This window comes from Seriola dumerili, unplaced genomic scaffold (assembly GCF_002260705.1).
Source record: "Seriola dumerili isolate Sdu_G_001 unplaced genomic scaffold, Sdu_1.0 BDQW01000138.1, whole genome shotgun sequence".
NCBI lineage: Eukaryota > Metazoa > Chordata > Actinopteri > Carangiformes > Carangidae > Seriola > Seriola dumerili.
Window position 1 is genome coordinate 12,251,695 of NW_019174393.1, and position 16,845 is coordinate 12,268,539.

The 16,845-nt window shown below is 41.8% G+C and overlaps 1 protein-coding gene across 1 annotated transcript; it reads left to right on the plus strand.

Moving 5' to 3' along the window:
* Window positions 1-10,213: 10,213 nt before the first annotated feature.
* On the plus strand, window positions 10,214-14,500 carry pim3 (Pim-3 proto-oncogene, serine/threonine kinase). Its single transcript, XM_022749768.1, has 6 exons — window positions 10,214-10,683; window positions 10,914-11,023; window positions 11,181-11,231; window positions 11,380-11,743; window positions 12,599-12,775; window positions 13,193-14,500. The coding sequence occupies exons 1-6, from the start codon at window positions 10,596-10,598 to the stop codon at window positions 13,393-13,395; spliced, it is 993 nt and encodes a 330-aa protein (XP_022605489.1). The 5' UTR covers window positions 10,214-10,595; the 3' UTR covers window positions 13,396-14,500.
* The last annotated feature ends 2,345 nt before the right edge of the window (window positions 14,501-16,845 follow it).

Consider the following 16,845-nt stretch of genomic DNA (forward strand, 5'->3'; position numbering starts at 1 on the left):
ACCATCTGTTCAGAACTACATTCAATTTTTGCCTCTTTTTAAACGTGACCAAAATCACCAGGAACTGGGGATGAATTTCTTCTTGTGAGAAACCTCTTGGGAGCCAGCATCTTGTCACGCTGTGTTCTGGGTAATTTAAACCCCAATCATCCATATTGAACTATAGTGTTCATTTATATATGAAGATAAAGGCACTACTTTATTCAAAGGATCTATAGTGGTTGATAGTTTATGTGCCTCTGCATTCAGCAAAGGGCCAAGAAAGAATGCCAGTAATTATTTTCCCACCTCTGAAGATATGTAAGATTTGCTAATTATCTTGCTCACATATATTTGCAAGTATAATTGGCATTCAACAAATACACATTTGGTAATTCCTCTTTGATCATTAAACAATGCTGCCATATCGTCTTTACCCATCATCCACAGTAATAAACATTTGAAGACCTTCCAGGAGCATCATCACCAGCTTCACATGATGATTAAATTACACATGCCAATATTGACACATGAGGAGAAAGCTTATTATAGTCACAGGAAATAATTGGACATGTTGCATATAATTATTCAATAAGCACTCTGTGCTACCTTCGACAGGCACAGGCTTCCGTTGGGGTAGTTGTGATTAGAGCGCAAAAGCTAACCAATTACGACAGAGGACTGGAGTCTTGTATTTCAAACTGCTGAGCGTGCAAAGCCTATTGACATGCAATTAGTCGGGGCATCGTTAGGAGGCATTTCATCGCTGATGCTTCTCGATTAATTCTCATTACCTCCCTATTTGTGTGTGTGTGTGTGTGTGTGTGTGTGTGTGTGTGTGTGTGTGTGTGTGTGTGTGTGTGTGTTTGTGTGTGTGTGTTTGTGTGCGTTCTGGCAAGGATAGGACAGAATGGAGTGTGACTTTTCAATGCAGAAGGTCATTATGTTAATCATGTATCATTACTGAAACCCAAAAGACCCAAATGGTGTATTTTTATAGACAAGGACCCTCTTCTGTTCCTTTTTAATTTAGCAATTTCTCAGATGCTGTCGGTTCCTTTAAAGGGACACTCCACCAATTTTAAACATGAACGTCGCTTCACTCAACATGAGGAGTACTTCTCAGCCTGAGAAAACGGTTGCATAATGTCTTTTGTGGCTCTGAAAAGAGCACTCCAAAATTTTTGAGAAAAAAATTACCCCAATGATGTCATGATGATGTCATCAGGGTTGTCTTGGCTTGGGCATGAGACTTAATTTTTTTAAGAGGAAGCCTGTGTTACAAACTGGAGGTGTGGGGTTTAGTAGAGTACTAAAAGTCTTCTAAAAGCTTTTTAATGTGTTCGTTGTGAGTCCCTCAACATTATGCAGATGCAATACTAAATCGCTGAAGTAGCCCTTTAAATCAATAAAAGAAGAGACGTCTCTTTTTTTCATATAAAGAACTTTAATTGAAAAACAACCTTTCTCCTTCTCCTCTAACTCCTTGTTTCATCTTGTTTTCTTGGCTCACATGACGAGCACACCTGCTCACACACACATGCTATCTAACAGGGAATTGGCTCGGTTGTCTCTAAGAGGCTACACCTCCTCCCTCGCCTTAGAAGGTAGTGGTAATGAACTGCCAATCACATTCCCGCCTTACATCTTTTAATTACCCTGATCATGTAAACCTGAACAGAGCCAATTTGGGTATTTGAGTTTGAAGACCTGATAATGCGGATTCCAATCTCCATTCTGCAGTCACCGCTTAGTTCGTTTATGCGTGGGCGCTCAGGTGTGAAGGATTTAAGCATGGGGGGGGCGGGGCAGGGGGATCTTTTCATTGTGCTGGTGTCATAGGTGTCGTGGCGAGGGGGTCTGCAGCTGCTTTGCACGCTATTGTCACCGTGTCATAACATCAGGACCTATGGATTAGAGCCTCCTGAGGGTTAAATTTCTGCACAATGTGTCTCCGCAGTGACATGTGGCTATTAGCGCCGCTAGTGAATAAATCATGATGTGGCCACAGCAAAGATGGAAGATGAAACATCAACACACAATGAGCCGTATAGCTGCACATAGCTGTTATGTATCGATGAGCAGTTTAGTTAGATGTGTTTATATGTGTGTATGACGCTTCATGCAGCACATGTGTCTTTGCACGCACACACGTTTTCTTCTGAATCGCTGTGTGCGATTCTAAAATGTGTGCTCGTGTGTGCGTGGGCACAGACTGCTGACCAGGCAGCCTGTGCCACAGCTTGGGCCCTCACAGACACACAGTCAGCACAATGCCTGTCACAGCGGCGAGCCAATCGGATCACTCGGAGCCCGGGCCAAAGGGCAGACAGGAGCCAATTGTCGTGACAGGATCCTCTGTGCAGTGGCATAACTGGCGGCTCAACAGTTGTTTAAAACACCTGCAGATAGTCGTGACTCACACTGACGGTTGCAGATGTCTCATCTTTGTTGTTTAATGAAATATAGGCTCAAAGGAAGAAAATGAATCACCCTTTTTACCTACAAACATGCTGGTATCAATCTGCCATCAGCTGGCTGTCTGCTAAAGACAGGTAGGTCCAGCATCACACACACTCTTTAATCTTCTTTAATCTCTCATTTATATAATTGTGATCAGGAATGTTAGAAACAGAGAGGTCATGAGTCGAAGTCTCCCCCTAATCCCCCTTATTTAAACAGTTCTTTCAGTTCCTTTGCTAGAAATCTGAACTGCATATAAATTCAATTAATGAGATTTTAACTAAAAAGCTGTCTCTAGACGTCATCTTTTTTCCCTATAATTAGTACCAAATAACAAAGTCCTTTCCAGAAAACTCCCTAGAAATTTTCTTACAAAATTACAGACTTGCACAATTACTTTTATTCCCCAACATAATTATTTTTGTTGGCCTAAAGGTATTCAAATTTCAGAACAGCATACTGAAATTAGCCTAATGCATGCTGTCCATGTATTACTAAAACACCCAAAAACCCCAGATACTGACTGAGGTCAGGACCTTAGTATCCTCAATGGTATCTATGACCACGACTGTGATTGAAAAATTAAATTTAAGTCTTTGGTCACAATCACAGTAATATTAGTAGACATAGCTTTTAATTACAGTCATTACAATGTGTCTTATCGTGCAACTTTATCATCAAATATTTGGTTATAGTTCCAAATAATCAAAAAGCCTTATTTACAGTACACAATGTTCACTGTTCATTTGATGTGTCTGATCATAATAAAATCTTCTCCTCTTGCATCCTGGTTCTGCAGTGCCCTTGAGTATTTCTATCAGTGTCAGACATGGGTCAAAGCTCGTCTTTGGTCCGTATCAAAATTATAAATTGAATGTGCAAAAACACCAAGGACAGTGACCTGATATTGAACTGCAGCCTTTTGCACAATCCCAATCTTATTTGACTGAAATCATAAAAAAAAAAAAAAATGTTTGTCTGCTTCTTTTCTCCCCTCTTTGGAGATTGGTACAAATATGGGACATCAGTTAAAGGATAATGCCTTTTACCTGGATTCATCTCATTAGAGTGGAATTGTAGCTCTTTTATTCTGAACATGCAGGGTACGATCTGAGCTCACTGGCCCATCTCTAGCCCTGCTGCCCTCCCCTCTAGGGGTCGTGGGCCTGGGGGATTTAAGGCTTTGGTCTCAGTATCCTCTTAAGACAGGGATGGGCAGTTAAATGGATCAAGTCACTGGAGGGAAGTGGAGCACTTAGCTGAAACTTTCATGTATACAGTATGAGGATGGTATATACGCTGGCTCTGCTGCTGAGGATTAACTACCAACGCAGCTGCTTGTGGGGGAGGATTTCTAAAACAGTTTGAGCAATATACTTCAAAAGTGATTACTGACTGGTAAATAACAATCTCTTAATAAGGATAAGAGGTGAAAACTCCATTTGGAATGTAAACCATTTTTGTCAACTGTTAAGTAAAACTCTCAATGTTGCTTTGATAGCTAAAATTGTATCCACATGTTTGCCTAAGGAGACCGCCATTAGAGGGAAAGCAGTGAAAACATAACACCTGTTTTGAATTTTGCCATCAAAACTGTGCTAATCTTTCCGACTGCAAAATGTTTTACTGCCTTAGTTCTGAGTTGGGCAACATGCCAGCGTTTTTACATGGTATACTTCAAGGCCAACCCAAACCCAAAACCTGAACTAATGCAATAAAAGCTTGTTCCTATCCAAATGATCAAATGGGATTTGTTTTTATGAAATCTCTTACACTAGCCCTGCAGCCTGTTCTGTCCCGTCCTGCAGTAGCTATTTATGTAAACACTTAAACACACACCCAATACACACTGACCATGTGCGCACCGAGAAGATGAAGAGCTGAGATACGAATGGGCTTGGCTAATATGGATGTTTTAGGAGGAAAACCCGCCATTACAAAAGAAGTTTGGTAACAGAAAAGAGTGTGTTTGCATGTGTGAGTGTGTACTTGAAAGGTTTTGTGTGTGTGTGTGTGTGTGTGTGTGTGTGTGTGTGTGTGTGTGTGTGTGTGTGTGTTATACATAAGCAGAAAATAATAAGAAACGCTGACATTACCTGACATCACAATGTCATGTAATGCAGTCCAAATACTACCATGTCTCACTCATCACTATGTCCCCCTTTGACTTTTTGGCTAGCTGGTTGTACACACAAATACACATACACATGCCCACACATGTACATGAGTATGACCCTGATCTATCACTCTCCGTGTTGAAACTAGGGTAAATATCCATCTGAACATTAACAGTAGCAGCATATCCTTTCTATATTATCGGGAGAAACACAAGAGGTGTGAAAGTTGAGGTGTGAGGGAATGTGTAGAAAGAGCTAATGAACAGTTATGCAATGTGGCTGCCAGATTACCGGGCTGACTAGGGACCTGACATTGTTACATAATGCTGAGTCCAGACAGTAATCCATATAGCAACCTGGCTGGCATGCAGCACACATGACTAATAGCCTTAACCTATCCTGGACAGGGTTAGACCAAATGACAGGAGTCTCTCTCTCTCTCTCTCTCTCTCTCTCAATGGAATCTTAGAAACATGTTTAGATTTTAATGTGTATATTCTCTATGTAGTTTACTACCTTTAGATATCCACTAAAGGCCTGGTCACATGTATACTATTTTGATATGAATAATCTGCTTTGTGTTTGTGTATATGAAGTGTGTTATTGTGTGTTTGTGTGTGTCTCTGTATTGTTTTGAATAGGATGTTGGCCTATTTGTAGTGGTGGGTTCTGCTCTGTGTTTTACTGTTTCCCCTCACCTGCCCAGGGACTGCAGATGGAAATTAGCTAGTAGTTAAATCTGGTACAAACATGTGTTTGCTTTTTTGCGATTAATGTACATGTACATCGTGCATCGTCCCTGATAGAAAATTAACTTAAAGTGGCAGAAAGAACATGTAGTGATGACTCACAGGGTTGTAGATGAACTACTGCAGCTGTGGGACTTAACTGCTGGACCACTAGCTGGGACATGCTAGTGCTTGTCACAATATTATTCTTATTAGCTTCTTTCTTTTTTTCTGTAGTGTGCCATTTACTCCCATCTGGCATGTTATTCTTGGGTTTCCATTCACTAAATAATTTTATTGTGAAAAGAAAAAAGCCTCCAAGCTAGCCGTCTTGCTAACTTCTTGCTAACTGTCAGTTATTAAGCTTGTTAGCTTGATAACTGACAGACATTAAGTGCATATAGTTTGTTTAGTTTAAAGGAGCTATAAGTAGTTTTGCTATTGCTACATAGCCCATGTTAGCTTTAACAGATGTTTACTTATCAGTCTATAAAAAATGTTGCAAGTTCAGTATCGAACTTCATTCCTTTATTTGGAAGATTTATAGGAAATCAACACAAATGTAGACTCTTGTTTTGCCTCTATTTTTATCTGCTATCTAAGTTAGCAGGCAAACCTGCTAGCCTGGACCAGCTGGACTGCAAGTGACTACCACCCACAACCACATTTAGCAGCAGAAAACACTTAGATGCCCCTTTAAGACGAATTTGATCCACTGACTCCTGTCTTATTACTGTCTGCAAGCCATTCTACATTTGTAGAGCAGTTTATACTCTGACATAGTTCAATAAAAAAGCATGGTGCAACACAGTTAATAATTTACGATAGTTTTCATTTTGAACTTGCTGGCTCTCTGCCCCCTTAAAGGTCAGCACTATGAAGACTTGATATCGGTCAATGGCACAAGTTAAACAGTTAAACTCGTCATTTTAAATGCAACTGTAGGCCTCAAATAGTCTTTCACTTTTTGTGATGGCACAAAACAAATGTTTGTGTAAAATTCCGAAAAATGTATAAATGTACAAGTTTCAAGTACATACACAATTTTCAATTTTCAAAACAATGTATCCTTACTCAAGGACACCGCTGCAGTAAACCTGCCTGCAGGGAACATAATACATGTATATCCTGTACACATGTTGAGGAATCAATCCCCAGCACGAGGCTTGACAGATTCCGGCCCTCAGATTTCTCTGGCAGAGAATACCAGCTCAACCAGGCTGGATCAATTTCAATCGGCGGCTTACCAAAATGATGTGGCTGCCACCGGACTGCCATGTTGGGGCTAAATATAACCTCGGCCGACCCCGGGGCTCTGATGTGGTCACATACCCTCTGGTGAGTCTGGTTTTAAGTGTCCCCAATGAAATCCATTAAATTACAGATGCAAACGCAGCCGTACCCCTTATCAAAACTATTTCGGCTCGGTGACACAGTTTACTAAGGCAGTAATTAGAGCAAAGGAAAATGGGAGGCATCCCAGGCATGCGGAGAAAAAGAGACAGGACAAAAATGAAGAAATAGGAGAGAGAAGGAGGAGTAGAGTGGACAGTGACAGCTCATCAGCCGGCCACAAGCCATTTTTCTTTTGCTCCCTCTGCTCCTTCCCTTCATCGTTTTCTCTACATCAACAGATCAAAGGATTGGTGAACATAAATAAAGGCCCTGATGATAATTTCCCATGAGAGCGGTGAACAACTGCATAGCACGCGTTCATATGAAGCCATGGTAAAACAGCTGTCTGTGCTTCTGCTGTCAGCATGCCTGGTTGGCCAACTGCCTGGCTGCCTCACTTACTCCTGGACTGGTTCACACCGCCAAGAGAGAAAAAAAAACATTATTACAATCAAGAATAGTTCATAACTTGATGGGTCCTTGTTAAGGGCGAAGCCTAGTAAAACCTGGGTTTATCTATACATAATATACTCAAATACTTGGAATTGAGAGATCTATACTGTGTGTTTAATGCATTATGTTGTGTGTGTAGTGAGGTGTACTTTTAGAGAGGTTGCCTAAGGTGCCATGTAGGGGGCTTGTAAGGTGAAGAGAGAATAAAAGAGAAAAAAATACTGCAGATATACACTTTGTGTTGGCAGTTTCTGCAGTTATGAGCTTTATTTCACCTCATCAAACACAACTATTATATGTTCCAGTTAGTAATAGTAACAGTAGCTTTTTGTAGCGGCACCTCATTAAGCACAGACAAAGTCAAGAAGGAGTAATGATGATGATGATTAATTTTATTCATCCATAGTATCTTCTTCATATCCAGGATCACGCAATTGCTGCAACCTGACCAAGCAAGCACTGAGTGAAAGGCAGTAAACACCGTGAACAGGACACCGATCTATCATGGGACTGACTCTCAGTATCATTTCAGCCGCTATACCTTTGCCCTATCCACTCCACCTCCACTTGCACAGTTGCATTGAGGACATGCCATACCGAATGCTATCCTGAATATTATTTTGGTCCACCTGCGCTTATGGTTGTAGAATAGCAAGTGCACACCATTTTTAATACCTTTCTCTGTGATACAGCGTCCTCCTCACTATGCGAGTGTGACTTCATGTGGAGTGACACTTTACATACAAATGCAAATGAGGAGAGACCAGTTTTTCGGTAATAGCTTTAGACATAACAACTCATTCAAGCTCGTAACTGCAGTCAATTTAGTATTTCTAATTCACTTGAGCTTGATCTGTTTGGTCTGTGGGATGAGACACATGGAAATACTAGCATATTTGGTAAGAGATTTTGATGGAACTGTGGAGTAAAAGAACATTTTTTAAAAAGCTTTACTTCAAAGAGCTACAGTATTACAAGCAATTACTAATAACAACTGTATGGGTCAGAGCCGCAGTGCATCCGAAAATAAACCCATGACCACAGAATGATCGTGCAGCAGAGGTGCAAGGTGTTCCTGCAGGGAATAGGCTGTTGCTAACCCTGGTGCAGGGCTGAACGCATTTTCTTTGAAGCATAATCCATTAATGCATTGAACTCTTTGTTATTTATGCTAATGTTTTACAAGATAAAAGCAAATCGACCCTTGAGGTTCTTTCATATGCCCCCTCATAGTCTGCATGAACATAGTAGTATATCTGTTAAAACGCAAATACAGTATGTCTGTTCTCTTGGCACAGTTTCTTTAGCACAACACAAAACTTTGTATTTTGACAGTGTAATATGTACATTATCATATGGTGAATATAGAGCATCACTGCATGTTAGCCCACAGGCTGTTTTATGCTGCCTGTGTGTGTGTGCGTGCGTGCGTGCATGTGTGCGTGCGTGCGTGCGTGCGTGCGTGTGTGTGTCATCATGCGTGTGTGTGCGCGTGTGTGTGTGTTCACATTTACATAACTTTGCAGTCGGCAGGACTATAGCAAGATAAGGTTCCCTGGAACTCTCTGATGCTTCTGTTTGGTTAGTGGTCACACACACACACATATATACACATATATGCACACAGTGGTTATCAGAGGCAGCAGAAGATAAAGAGTGGAAAGTTCATCGAGACCCAAGGTCACGATAGATATGTGACAGTAAAACTGGAAAGTTTACCTCCTGAAATGGGACAGCTGGCTCCACAAACCTTGGCCATTGGATTGTGTTTTCATGTGCTATTCTTGTTATCATAATACTATGCTGTTTTGTTTTCATGCTCATGTCATTGCATGACATAGTGTCCTCACATATCATCATTATGTATCATCCTTCAAATAGTGATCGTGTGTAATATAGCTTATTGATATGCTATCTCATCATTCAATTTTGAGACTATTAGGCAAATGCAAATGCTAATTTCTAATGGCTGCTCATGTTCTGGAGTAATTTAGAATCTAGATGCGTTAGCCTCATTAAATCATTGTTTTAGAATAGTGTTATTTAGTTATTTTTATGTTTTTCAGACAGTTCTTGGGTTATTTTAAGGTGCCATTTGTGCAAGTTCTAGGACACAATATTTTGTATAATTTGTTTTACAAATTTTGTTAATGATTCTATAAACTATGCCCTTTTGAATTCTGATTTTGGTATATTTTGTATTATGCTTACTCATTGTTATTGCTGCCTATGATTCTTTTGTGTAGTGAATCTTTCTTGGTTAATTAAAAATATATAGTTAACTATCATTGTTGCTGCATTAGTGAACTATTTTTCTTTTGTGTTGTCTTTCTTTTTATTCTACATCTTTAAATAACTACTGATGTCAACTGTATAACAATAAAGGTCCAACTGCTCATTTTAAATTGTTAGGGATTATGGGGGGCAGTACACTGCAGGTGAACAAAATGTAAACAAAAACAAACAAACAAACAAAAAACACAACTGAGTTTAGGTACACACTTCATAACTAAGAGACACTTGAAAGAGGTAGTCAGTAGTTTGTGGTGAAATATAGTATCAACTGAACTTTCCCTTCCAACCGTAAACTGTATGTGTGTGTGTGTGTTTCTGACTGCAGAGCTGCGGAGGAAAAGGGAGGGGAGAGTATGGCTCAGAATTGCCGCCACGTGCGCTCAAATGCCTGCTTTACTAAAAAAACTTTTTCTGGATTGGTCCAGATACGAAACACGGTATTTATATACGACATCCAATTGGTCGTAGCCTCCGAGTCGATAGTGAACACAGTGCAAAGCTCCCAGACAAGAGATTCTTGGGCGTCTAGTACTATGAGAAAAGTAGTGCGCGATGAAAAGGATTATTTCGATGATATTTTTGCGTAAAGGTGTGATAGAATAATAAGATTTACCCAACAGTTTTATTTAAATGTGTATCTAGTGAAAAATAACGATTTCACGTTGGAATTAAACAGAAGTGTCGACTTGTATTGGTTGGCGGAGGGATACCAACATCCCACTGCGCGTCAAAATATTGGCTTGGGAAGACCGCGCCAAAGCTCAGACAGCGGCCACTCTTCAGGATAACTACACACTGCGGAGGGCCTTTAAACGCAGTCTACGGTCGATACGGCTACCATACACATCGGAGTGTTTGGTTTTTTTTTTTTACATATCTAAGAGGACTGTTTTCATCGGAGGTGCTCGAGTCGAGACACAGAAGTCAGATTTCATGCCGGTTTTCGGGAAACGGTGTACGACTTCACGGTCGTGACACGACTTTGACGGGCGCGGTGCGGCGGAGTTGGCGCACTGCTGGACTGGATATATTATTCGTTTGCAGCCAAGACGGTCCGCACCACCATTTAAACTGAGCCTGAATTCACTCCTGCTCATACTATATCTGTTCTTCTGACTCTCTACGGGTGAATAGGGATCGTCTACGCCGGCTTTTCAGCTCGAATATGTTGCTGTCAAAGTTTGGTTCATTTTCGCATATTTGCAATCCTTCAAGTATGGACCATCTACCAGTGAAAATACAGCTCCAGCCAGGTAGGTTACCGTTACTGAATGTTACGTTTTCCTCACCTTTATATTGGAATTGTGACTTAACAGCTGGGAAGTGGCTTGTGAAATGTATTTTTACTCCGCTTGGGTAATTTAGAGTGAGCCACCACCGTTGCAGCTGACGAGCTAGTAAACGATAGCTAACTTGACCTCACACTAAGCGGTGTTTTGTTGTGGAAATATTGCACTTTAACACGATTCACTTTTACTTGCAGTCAAAGTTGAGAAGGAGCCCTTCGAAAAGGTTTACCAAGTGGGATCTGTGCTGGGCAGCGGAGGTTTTGGAACAGTCTACGCCGGCAGCCGGATCTCTGATGGCGCACCGGTAAGAATGTGAACGGGGATGTGGGTCTGTGTTTTGATCTTACATGTGGCGCCATCAAAGCGGGGCGCCCTTACAATGCCACCGGGAAATATGATGCGACTTCCATGTAATATCTGAAGCATTTGCTTACGTTTTTTTGTTTATTGTGTTATTTCAGGTTGCTGTGAAACATGTTGCGAAGGAGAGGGTGACCGAGTGGGGCACAATTGTAAGTAGTCTTCCCCGATCTGTGTGTATGGTTTGTTTTGGTCCCCCCCTCCCCCGGCTGCTGCAGGGTGGGGGTGGTGTGTTGTTAAAGGGAGAATGGCAGTTTATTATCCCTATGTACTTACTAAATTCCCCCCTTTCTGTTACAGAATGGATCTATGGTGCCTTTGGAAATCCTGCTGCTGAAGAAGGTCAGCTCGTCTTTTCGCGGAGTTATCAAATTGCTGGACTATTACGAGCGGGCGGACGGCTGGCTGATCGTTATGGAGAGGCCGGAGCTCGTCAAGGACCTTTTCGACTTCATCACTGAGAAGGGCGCCCTGGACGAGGACACGGCTCGCGGCTTTTTCCGCCAGGTTTTGGAGGCGGTCAGACACTGCTACAGCTGCGGTGTAGTACACAGAGACATCAAAGATGAAAACCTGCTTGTGGATCTACGCACCGGGGAGCTCAAGCTTATTGACTTTGGCTCAGGGGCGATTCTCAAGGACACAGTCTACACCGATTTCGATGGTAAGCAGTGGCCACCACCCCCTCCTATTAAATTAATCGACGTTTTAAGATGTTACGATGCTGGATCAGTAATCTGTTTTTATGAATACATATCCGTGTGGGCTGGGTTGTGTTTGCCCTTGATGCTCCGCTGTGCTATATTCAGATATGGAGGCGTTCACGAGGCTGTGACGCAGTGGTCTGTTTTTGGTCGAGGGTTTTCCTCGCCCGGGGTCTGGCAGCTTATTATTATTATTATTATTACGGATGTAAATCGATGTTGCCAAATGAAAATCTCCCTGCGTTTTAGCGGGATATATGACGCGTATGTTATGGATTCACAGATATGACTCACACTTTATTAATCCTACTGGTGGCTGTTTTTATCTCTGATGCATCCCGGGCTTGTGAGATGGAGTGTACTTTTATGTTTCCGGTTGTTATGTTGTTTAGTAAACCTTGAGTCACAGTCGCAGTTTGTGGGTATTAGGTCAGTGCCACGTAACATCTGTTTGTTGTGAAACCCGAGTCGGCGGTTCACGTGATGGGCTCACATTGCTTTTTTTTGTTTGGTTTCCAAGTTCCTCCTTCCAGGAGGGAGGGGGTAGGAAAAGAAAGGAGGGAGGGAGGAGACGCAGGCAGGTCACTCAGTTTGTGTTTTGTGGCTAAAGGAAGATGGAAAGCATTTCTACTATGACTCAGCCATTTTAGACTCAGACACATTAATTATTTTCATTTTTTTTATTCAGTCTCTTTGCTGCTGCCATATTTGAGTTCTGATGTTCTTCTAATGTCACATATAAACTCTTATGACTAGATGCCTTTCACACAAGCTCATCATCACCTCCCCTCTCTCTCTCTGTCCCGCATTTTTAGGTACAAGAGTGTACAGCCCACCAGAGTGGATCCGCTTCCATAGATACCATGGTCGCTCAGCGACAGTGTGGTCGCTAGGTGTGCTGCTGTATGACATGGTGTGTGGAGACATCCCCTTTGAGCAAGATGAGGAGATCCTCAGAGGGAGACTGTACTTCAGGAGGAGGATTTCAGCCGGTAAGTCGAATCACAACAACACACAACACGGTTGCCCTCTAGCCACAGTGACTGGTACAGCCCCAAATCCACTTCCCAGTTTGACTGTATTATGAATCAGTTTACATCAGAGTGAGACCTCACAGTCATAATGGATTACTGGCTGAAATGGCTGGTAGACAGATTGATCAACCTTGAGTAAAACTGAGGTTTTGGTTCTTGCGATTTCCTTCAGTGCACTTTGTGTAACAGGTCTAGTTACCCCAGAGAGCTAACTCAATACAAGGATGTGTGCTCTCTTTTCATTGGCTGACTGTGCCGCCTACACACTAGGATGTTGCAGATCCATACAAAATGAATCACATACAGTTCAACTCCATAGATCCTAGTAATTTCTCAGCCTCTTATCCTCAAAACCATTTCGTTCTCCTCCTTCAGAGTGCCAGCAGCTGATCAAATGGTGCCTGGCCCTGCGGCCCTCAGACCGACCCACCCTGGAGCAGATTTGCGACCACCCTTGGATGAGGGCGACGACCGAGTCGCCCAAATCGCCAGAGGAGCCGGTCGCCGGTGACATCCGCCTCAGGACCATCGACACAGACTCTTCGTCAAGCACAAGCTCGAGCAAGGAGAGCCTCTGAGGATGGCTCTGATGGACTGAAAAGACTTTCTGGGGAAAGAAGAGGTGGGGATGGAGGGAGTGATATGGACTTGAGGCCAGCAGCCTGTAGCCCTAATGGCCCATCAGTGGCTGGGCGCTTGACTCCACTGGTCCGGCAAGAAAATGTACTTTAATGTTCCTCTTTTTGTAGGGAATTTCTAATTTATTACTATTTGTTCTTCCTTATCTTATACCCCCCCTCCCCTCTTTTTTCTTTCAGTTGACTATACTTGTTTCCTTAATGGGAAACATTTTGCTGTTTGGGCGGTCTTACCAGCACTATTTATTCCCCCTCCCCCCTTTTTAACTTTATTTTACTCGTTTTGTTACTAGGCTGGTATATGCAGCTGGCAAGGCCCTCCTATTCAGACATGGCTGCTCTCATAGAGCTTGGAGAAAAACCTTTTTATTTAAATGTTTTAATTTTGATTTTGGAGTGCCTTTTTTTGGAAAGCTGCTTTTCTGGGGGCTTTCGTCAACAACTCTGTTTTATGGAGCCTGGCCTGGCGGTTAAGTTGCCTGCGCTGTGATGGAAGGAGGGGTTTGGGCTGTTCTTTTTTTTTTTTTTTTTTTTTTTTTTTTCGATTTTTGTTTTGTTTGTTTTTTTTGTTTCTTTCCCCTCCTCTCCATCACTGTAAGCCAACCAGCCCCAGCCAAGAGGCTAAGATAGCATTAGATAGGAGAGAAGGAGGTGGGGGCTCTTCCTGACAATGGAATACTTGAAACACACTCGACTCAACTCTGTGTCGCTCTCTTTAACGCTGCTCACTCACTCTATAGCCTGAACAGGTGTTTGGAAACTGGATCCTGTCTTTTCTGAATGTCTACAAAATGTCAACACACACACACCTCCCCCCCACCACCTTTCTCTCCCTTTCTTCCCCCCATGCCTGTTGCGGGCCTATATGGCCCCCCCTTTCAACTTATCTTTTCTGTTCTGTTGCCTCCCGCCATCTCACTGCTTAACACTACATGGCCCCCACCCCTGGCCTCCCTCAGGGTTTGGGGTGTGAAATGCACAGTCAATGCAATATTCATGGACTCAATTATGTTTTTTTTTTTTTTTTTTTTTTGTGTTTTTCTTTTTTTTTATTCAACAAATATTGTACAGCGTGTATTTTTCTTTCTCTTTTTGTGTGTGTACATTTTTTTTCTCCCCCTTTGCATTAATTTATTTGTAAACATGTAGACATTCCACACTCTGTGGCTATTTATTTATTTATTGTCTATGCTTAAAATCCCCCCTAAAAAATTGCATATCCTACTTGGCCTTTGGTTTGCATTCCTATAACTTATTTCTACATTTCAACATTTTTTTTTTTTTTTATTTTAGATGTGGAGGATGCACTGAAGCAGTTGTCGATGTAAAGCAGAATAAAACAAGTTTACTTAAATATGAAAAGAGCATTGAATGTTATTTAAGTACTTTTAAAAAAAAAAAAAAGTCTGTTGGTAGTGTCGAATGGCTAAGTATCAGAGAAATCCACCTGGTTTCTATACTGTCCAGATTAATTTGAGTTCTATGGAAAGCTAAACAACGGGTGAAACAGCTTTCGTAGTTGTCACATAGCCTCATATCGGAGACCTTTCAGTTTAGCTGTGTGACTTGTGGCTGTGAAGGATGGATATTGCTATTTTTTGATACAGAAGTTTCAATTAAACTCCCATTTTTATGTACAGAAATAAGTCTGATGTCTTGATCATTTTATTCAAAATGGATAAAAGTTGTTGAGTGAAAAATAACATGCTTACAGGTGATTATTTTAGAGATTGCATGACACAGTACCTGAAAGAGGATACACGTTAGTTTGGAAATTAAGTCTTAATACCTTGCACGTTAATGAAACACCCAGACAGTATCCTTCATACACATGACAGCACTCCCTCGGGACGCCTGGCGAGGCTAATATACATATCCAATATAGTATGCAGTTCATTTATACTGCCTATAGTAATGTTAACAACATTGTTACATGTGACACAACTGTCGACGAGGCTGAGGAGAAACATCACAGGAGCCATTAACCGGATGACAACCTGCAGTTACAACAGGGCTGATAAGAGACAGATGTGTCTTGAGAGTTGAGGGGAGGGGAGGGAGTGATGCTGGTATGACAAGAAAAGAGAGAGAGAGAGGGGATGTTATGCATCATCACACACTTACACACATGCAGCCTCTAAAATATGATTGCTTTTCCATTTTATGCCCACTCCTTGCCTACCTAACGTACATCAGCGTAAGTCATTCCATTATTGGGCGCAGGAAGGCCAAGATTAACAGAGGCCGATGACACGATGTGTTTGTGCATGTGTGGACTGTGTTTATGTGTGTGTTTGAGGGGTTTCCAGGAAGCAAGGACGAGTGAGTGTTTGGGAGTGGTGTGTGTTTTTTCTAGGGAGGTGCTGCCCCCTCTGGTGAATCAGTGCCATTAGTGCTCACCTGAAGTACTTGGAAACAGAATAGCTAAGGATACCCTCTAAAGCTTTTATCATTATAACAAGTTGCCTATAACGTTGACTCAGTAAATGGCATGTTGTACTGTACATATATTAGGTAGACATATAGTCATGAAGGGACTTTTCTCCACAGCCGCTTATGAGAAGCTCATTTTTCAGACCTCATGACTAAAGTCCTTATCCCTGTGTAAAAAAAAAGAAGTCATCCCGATAACTCATCCAGACGCCTACACACGTCCAATTATACTTGACTGGCTGCTTCCAATTCGACCGAAGTGGAGACATATGGGTACTCGAAGACTTCATAAGACAGCTGGTCCCTAAATCTTCTCAGGGATCTAATTCACGAAGAAGGGATTGATTTATATGCTTGGGAAAAGGAGTAGACTTTCTTTTTTAATTACCCCTCTGAATATACATCTTGGTATATAGAGCAGACAAGTTCAAGCATTTAAAGCAGCAATTCAGCATTAATGTGACTATATCAACTGAATTAACCAGTTTGTTTTGTTTTCTTCTCATCTAACTCGCTGTAAAGAAAAACTATTACAGCACATAAAACTTGAACTGGGATAGCATATAGATAGATTTCAATGGGGGCATAATATAGCCGGAGACGCCTCTTTTAATCAATCAAAATTGTCATTCCTTACAAGCACAACCCTGTAATAAAACAGAGCTATAAATGATCGCCAGTGTCAGACTCAATATGTTGACATCTGTGTTTCTATATGCGTCCCTGGTAATCCTCTATTGTCTTTGTGTCTCCAGGCTTTTTGACATGCAAATGACCTGCAACTTGTCTTCATCAGAATCCCTTCTGCTCATACTGAAGACTATAGCAAGGCCTCATCCACTCGCACCGTGAAATCCCCATTAAATGTAGCAGGGCATATGCCGCACTATTGTTTCCCTCAAGCTGAAATCTGATCCCACAGGCTGGTTAATATCATCCATCACTGCCACTTACTTT

What these genes read in the sequence shown, in the direction of transcription:
- pim3 (XM_022749768.1), top strand. Translation starts at nt 10,596, where the DNA reads ATGTTGCTGTCAAAGTTTGGTTCATTTTCGCATATTTGCAATCCTTCA. An exon ending in GAAAATACAGCTCCAGCCAG is followed by an intron (nt 10,684 to 10,913) that starts GTAGGTTACCGT and finishes TTTTACTTGCAG; the next exon opens with TCAAAGTTGAGAAGGAGCCC. An exon ending in CAGGAGGAGGATTTCAGCCG is followed by an intron (nt 12,776 to 13,192) that starts GTAAGTCGAATC and finishes CTCCTCCTTCAG; the next exon opens with AGTGCCAGCAGCTGATCAAA.